General features: G+C 43.5%; 1 protein-coding gene across 1 annotated transcript in view; it reads left to right on the top strand.

Moving 5' to 3' along the window:
* Positions 1–5,567: 5,567 nt before the first annotated feature.
* Positions 5,568–7,205, top strand: part of LOC103587990 (cytochrome c oxidase subunit 7A-related protein, mitochondrial) — a 12,093-nt gene continuing 10,455 nt past the window's right edge. Inside the window, exon 1 of the mRNA XM_008569559.1 lies at positions 5,568–5,694. Coding sequence (XP_008567781.1) covers positions 5,623–5,694 — 72 coding nt within the window. The 5' untranslated portion in view covers positions 5,568–5,622. The remainder of the gene's footprint in view (positions 5,695–7,205) is intronic.

Raw genomic sequence — 7,205 nt, forward strand, 5'->3', positions numbered from 1 at the left:
GACAATTTCTGCAGATTCATAACTTCCTCCTAGCTTTTTTCCCATGGCCTTTGTTTCCCAGGCTATAGGCCTGTCCATTTTTCAGAAGAATACCCAGACTGACTTCCCCAGCCCTCTTCTGCAAGTCAGCCATTCTGGAATCATCTGGCAGGCTGCACCAGGCACTAGTGAACACAGGCTGGTACCTTTGCTACCTGATAACACACAGACAATCCTGTAATTTAGAAATTTCATTTCACCTCTGAGACTCAGAATGGGGAAGTCACTTGTTCAAGCTAGCTGAGCTTGACAGTAGGAAGAGCTGGGATTCAAACCCACGTTGGTCAGGTACAGCCTACGTATCTGTTACATCCTTTAGAAAGGGATCTTAGGGTCATGACTTTAGGTTTCTGTTAAGCAGAAACTAAAGAAATGCCAAATCTCCATTATTTAAGAATCTGAAAAGGAAGGGGAGACAAGTAGAATTATGGATTTGGCATTTGAAAAATATCTGGTTTCTAAATTTTAATGCCAATGCTAAAAGGTTGGCTATTATTGTAGTGGAACAACCGACTCCTCTCTTTGGCTTTCCAGCTTTAAAAATAGAATCTATGTCTTTGGCAGCTGTTTTCACACTGGGTTCCACCTGACAGCTCTGGTCTGGCAGTCCCATGTTCTTATCTGATATTTACTACTCTTGGGGAAAGGAGAAAGGAAGAGCAAATGGAAAGATTTTTAAGTTACAGTTTTTATTATAACCAGCTAACTTTACACAAACTCCAATAGACTTAAAATTCTAATGCTTTGCATCATACTAAATTAATTTTTGGTTTATATCAGAGACTACAGATCCTGGGTTACTATTTTTACGCAATATTATTCCCATATAGACTTCCAGGTATTTACATATTTTCTTTAAGCTTTTTCAACACATAACATCTTATTTAAGCCTTGCAATCACCCTGTTAAGTTGAAATTTTTAATTATGTGGCCAAGAGAGGTTAAGGAACTAGCCAAAGTTCACAAATATAGCCTGGGGTTGGAATCTGGACATACTGACTTTGAATAACTATAGAGTACCACACGTTTTGATATTGGATAGATTCAGGTAGGATTTTCTACATATAAAAAAAGTTCTACTACCTCAAAAGAAAATTATTTACTGACATTCACCTTCTTGAGACCCAGGTGTATGGTTCTTAATCTTTTTTTCCACTTGATCACCAATTTCCATGGCTGTCATAGCACTGATGTAAATAATGACACAGGGTGGTTGCTCATTTCTCACAGCAACGTGTAGAGGTAATGTTCACTTGTTCTCATTCCTTCATTTGTTCGTTCATTCATTCATTCTTTTTTTCAATAGCCCCTTGAAGAAGAACCACTATAGTGTTAACTGTAGTGAGAAGAATGGCCCTGGAGTCACGCTCGCTGTCGCTTACCCCTTGGAAACTGTCATTCAGTAGGCTCCTCATATCCACCTAGGGAGTGATTAAAGAATATTCTAAATTAACTGGTATTTTGGGGTATAAGTACAGGGAAACATTTTTAAAATTCTCATTTTTATGCCTTTTGTGGACTTCGTGATATTTGTGTGTGTGTGTATATGGGCTTACAAAAGTCAAACATGTTCCTTGTAAAATAGTTCAGTGCTGCAGACATATGTGATGCAGGGAGTGTGAATCCCCAGTGATTAGGAACCACCCTGTCCCCAAAACTGGAGAAAACCACTGCTGATCCTTTCATTCTATACATAGGACATTATACGTACTGTATTTTTATAGATGATGTTAATGTAAAATAGCATGAATCTTGTTCTGGATCTCAACTTTTTTCTATGCATAATTAAGTATATTTAAGATGATTTAAAATAAATTATGAGTCATACCTCAGCCTTTCTTAACCAGTAGAATGAAAAGTGATGTGTCAAAATTGAGTTAAATCCATATTCTCTGTGGATGTGCTTTTGACTTGCACATGACAAAAAGCGGGCAGGCAAAAGTGAACAGCTTCACACTCTGTATTGACATTCAACAACGAGAAGGTCAGAGTAGGGAGTTGATGTCAATATGTTCATCCCGTACTGCAATAAAGCTGTCCCAGCAACTGCAATCCCAGCTGCTGTTTCGTCTCCTTTGGGTGAAAAATGCACCATTCAGACCTCAACTCCTTTGCTATGAAAATACCATGCTTCCACAAAGGTTTAATTGCTTTTTAATGTCAATATAAACTGGATTTCAGGTTTCAAAGACAAACAAAATTTCCACACCAGATAGGGCTTTATTTGACAAAAAGAGTAAGAGATGACAGCTGAGACTTTTGCCACATGAAAATTACTGAATAACTGTATGTGTGTGTCATCATTCTGAGTATCATAAAGTGAGTTTAGCTCTCCGTTTTGTTTTCTAATATTTTACTGGGGATGCTTTACTTGGTGGTATCACTAGCAGTTTTAAATGTTGGGAAAATGTTTCCCTCTACCTCTTTTTTTTGCCAAAGACAGAGTAGACGCAAGCCACAATAAAAAAGGTGAAACTTCAGTATAACACTGCACTATGTATATTTCCCATTTTCTAGAAACTACCTTAGCATGGGCAAAATCCACATGCACAAACATCCTTCCCCAGGTTAGAAAGTTCTTTAGTTTGCAGATTTGGCAGCAAAGAAACAATATAGTAAGGGAAAGAAGGGCTTCTTGGGAGCCTGTGTCCTGGAGATACCTTCCCCATGGTAAAGAAGCCCAGAACAAATGCTCATTACTCATGTTTCTGCTCCCAACTGGCGACACTAAAGCCAGGTGATATATGAACCCTCCTGAAGACAGGGAAGGGCTTAAAAAAAAAAAAAAACCAACTACTATAGGACCTACATGTTTTAACTCTGCCAGACCCATCAAGTGTCAATTTTTAAAAAGTAAATTCTGAGAAATTAGAGAATTAAAAAAATTAAGCATTATTTCACAAGGCAGTTCCTATTTATATTCAGTATAACCCAATTTAAAATTGTGATTGGCTTTCCATCCATTGCCTGGGTGCTTTCACACAACGGCCTGCTAGAGGCCATTACATTAGCACATGGCCTTCACAAATGGAGAAGCAGCAGCACTCTGATTCACCACGACCCGGCTGGCATTTGCACTCGCTCAATTCACTTGGTGATTGGCAAGCTTCTCTGTACTAAGTCATTGTCGGTTCTTCGCAGAATAGGATCTTGGGAACCACCTAAAGGGATCATGATAAAAAGAAAAATCTTCAGATCCTCGTACAGGACAGCCACCAAAAAAAAGATCATGTCTTTGATGTTGGGTGGGATATGCAAATATGGATGAGAATAGGGCACCTTAATACTGTCAGAATGTGCTGCATTTTATTTGGAAAATGAGACAAAATCTTCCCATGATCAGCCACTCCATGTGACATCCCAACCCACACTCTGCTACTGACATTTTATCTCCCACTGAACAGCCCGGCTGTTGTAACATTTTCAGGATTCTTAATTTATGTCTTGCAGGATCTAAAATCAGATGGCAGGAACTTTAAGAAAATAACCAGTGTTGACAGGCACCTTATTCTTTAAGAAGCTGGTACACCTTAGTGCTGCTAAAAGTTGGGGAACATTCTCTACTTTTTCTTCCAAAATACATCCAGAAGACAATGGGATGAAGACAAAGAGATGTCCTAAATCATTAAATTTCTCTTTTCAATCTAAACTCCACGCAACACCTTTCCTTCCACCCACTACTTGCTAGCAAACTCATTCTCCTTTCTTGGTATGAGGGATTCCAGCTTCTAATTAATTTAAATTACAGTAACCAAGAAAAGTTTATGGTCACTAAGATTCTTAGATATGGCCAAGAGCTATGGGAAAGTGAAAGGACCCAGAGGTAAGATCAGCAACTTATATTTGTGCAACCTTCATAACTTACTGAACGGTTGATTCTCAGAACATTAGTGAGGGAAGATATGATGATAAGTATGATTCCTACTTCACAGAAGCAGCAAGCAAGTCTCAGAAAGTGGAAATGACTAGTCCCAAATCACTCAGCCTTGGAGAAATTGGGACTCAAACCCAAACTGCATGTTGCTTTGTAAAAACAGCAACTTTGGATTGGCTTATAGGAATCTGCTGAAACATTTGCTCTCCAGCATATTGGCAGTGCTGAATACTCGGGGCTCTTGAGTTTAGACCTGCCAAAGCTGGGATGCTGGTGTATACTCTGGCTCAGGAGTGCTCAGCCTTGATCCTCCTCTTCTCAGAATATGTTTATCAGTAATGCAATACTTAAGAGTACAGACTCTTGAGCCAGATGATTAGCTCTGCCACTAACTAATCAGTATGATACAGAAAAATGAAGCCCAGAAAAGCTAAGTAACTTGTCCAGATCATTAGGAAGCAAGTTACTTAGCTTCTCTGGGCCTCATTTTCCTGTATTGTAAAATGGAAATAACAGCATCTACTTCATGGGATCGTTTAAAATTAAACGAGTTTATAGAAAATGTTATATAAAGGTTAGTTAGTATATAAAGCCTAGTTAGTATAAATGCACGTATAATATGTGTGTGAAAGCTCCTGGTTAGATTGAGAAAGCAAAGAATAGCCTTGCCCCATCCCTGGAGAGTAGGAGATTAACATATTCCCTTTCTACAGTACCTTAAAAAAAATCTTTAAATTGAACTGTAGAGAATATTACCAGAACTGAAAGTGATAGTCCCAGATCGTTAAGGCTCAAGGTCCAAATTTTACAAGTGTTTCTGGTCACCTTCCCCCTGCCTCATTTATCTCAAAGAGCAGAGGCCAGGAAAAGGATGTGTAACCATTCCTATAAAACTCAGGTGAAAATAAAAACCAGTTCTAAGAAAGTGTGCAAATTTACATCCTGGTGCCTGAAGTTTAGGTCACTATGTGTATTTCCTGTGCACAAAGCCCTTTTACATTATTGGGGCGAAACTCCTAAAAGCCCTCCGTTCTAAACAACTCTCAGCAGGTGCTTCCAAATTTTCTTATTTGCTCCCACTTTCACGTTGCCAGAGGAAGCCCGGCCGACGGGTCCACACTCCTGGGCAGATTAAGTGCTGAGCACTTCAAGAGGTGACCTAGATCGGGAAGAAATAAATGAGACTACCGGCAAGTAGAACTGGGTGAAGGAAGAGAAGCTCTCAACCACACGACCAGATGGCGGCCCCTCATCACCACTTCTCCCGCCCGGAGAGTTCTCACCCCAACCTCTGCCGGCCCCGGCCCCGCCCAATCCCCGCCCACCCCGCCCCCAGGCCCGACCCCGAGTCCGCCCCGCAGTCACCGCTGTGCCTCAGCCGGCCGGCTTAGTCCGCGGAGCGCTTGCGCATTTCTTAAGGCGTCTTGGCACTGCCCGAATATAAATGGGGAAAGAGCGGAGGGAACTTCGTATTTTCTACAGACCCTGCCACAGCAGCTTTCCGCGCTCTCTTAGAGCTGGTTTTGCCTTTCGTGATCTTGAGATCCCGGCTTCTGGTTCCCTAAAGATGGCGTGTTTTAAGTTGGGCGATCTCTGGGCAGCCCTTCTCCTAGAGCAGGGTCCTTGCGCTGAGCCTTGGGCAGGAGGCAGGGTCCTTCTCTGGGGCTGTCGCGCAGGCAGCGGCTGCTGAAAGCCGGTCTCCGGGAATCATGTACTACAAGTTTAGTGGCTTCACACAGAAGTTGGCGGGAACATGGGCTTCGGACGCCTATATCCCGCAGGTACGGATCGCGCCGCGCCGGCTCGGACCGGAGAAGTGGAGGCCCGACCTCCACTGCAGGCAGTCGCGGCGTTGCAGCCGGGAGAGGCTTCTTCCCGCGGTTCGGTTCGGTTCGGTTTGCCTCGCTCCTCCTGGTGCCTCTCCCACATCGGCTTGCCGTGGTCATCGCGGCTCACCCGTGTATCTGCTCCCCCGGCCGGGCGGACACTTATCCAGCACCTGCAGGGGTCAAGGTGACCCCCGGGGTCGTTGCTTGTCTCAGAGGCGTGGCTTGTGGGGTGTGTGGAGCCCAGAATATGACCCCACTGAGTCCGACGTTTGGCCCTTTCCTACCCTTTGAGGAGGTCTAGTTCTCGGCCTCTCCGAAGTCCCTTTGTCACTCCCTGCCGTGGCCCAACAGGCAGCCTCATCCAAGCACGAGATTGGAGAGTGGGGATGACGGCACCTGGGGAAGTCATGGGGAGGTAGGGGCCGTGTGATCTGGATTGGGAGATTTAACGGGTTCCTTCGGGTGTCGTGGGGAATCGGGAAGTTACCTGTAACGACGTTACGTTTTCCCAGCTGTGAAATGGCTGATGGATGCTCATTATTTGGGTGGTCTGAAAAGTATTGCGATTTCACTCAGATTCTACGAGTTGGAGTTTCAGTCTGCAGTTTGAGTAGTGTAAAGATGATGGAATTTAGAATTCCAGACAGATTTGGGCTCAAGTCCAGGCTTTTGCTGCTTTGATGGTGTGACCTTGGCCAAGGTAATTTACTGTGAGCTCAGTTTTATCCAGGGCTGCTTTAGTACAGATTAAATGAGGTGTCTGGTAAGTCACTAGCAGTATTGGCAGGTGGTTGGTTTTGGATAAATGGTAGGTATTCTCGAGAAGCTGAGTCTGAGGTAACGTCGCATTTATTCCTCATCTTCATAGGGTGGTGTGGGAAGGGTTGATGAGATATGCAGTTGGAAAACTTGACTGGAATGGTAAAGGGCCCAGATGGGGTGTAAAGGCTACTCCATTATTATTGCCCCCTTCCCCTTTTTCTGTGGGACATTGCAACTTGCCCAAAGGGAGGATGTTTAAGAATGATTTCAATCTAAGATTAGGTGTGTTATTAACTAGGATAAGTTAAGAAAAAAGGCAAATTTGGGGGGGGGTGGAGATGAGTCGAAGAGTTTAGGGTTTATAAACGTTGAGCTTGTGATATGTCACATCTGGTAACAACTAGCTTTGTGAATATGGCGTTTAATAGAGACACCTGGGTGTCTTCAGCCCATAGGTGGTAGTAGAAACTGTGGTGGGGAGATCACTTAGGGAGTATATGGGGAAGAAAGGTGGGACCATAATTAGATTACAGAAACATGAAGGGAGGGTGGAGGAGGAAAATTTATCAAAAGAACAGTCCAAGATCAGAAGGCAAACCAGGGGTCGAGCCCGTGGCGCACTCAGGAGAGTGCGGCGATTCTATATAGGGATGGCCGGTGCGCTCACTGGCTGAGCGCAGTGCGGCCGGTCTCAAAAAGGA

Source organism: Galeopterus variegatus, unplaced genomic scaffold, assembly GCF_000696425.1.
Source record: "Galeopterus variegatus unplaced genomic scaffold, G_variegatus-3.0.2 Scaffold511, whole genome shotgun sequence".
Classification (NCBI taxonomy): domain Eukaryota; kingdom Metazoa; phylum Chordata; class Mammalia; order Dermoptera; family Cynocephalidae; genus Galeopterus; species Galeopterus variegatus.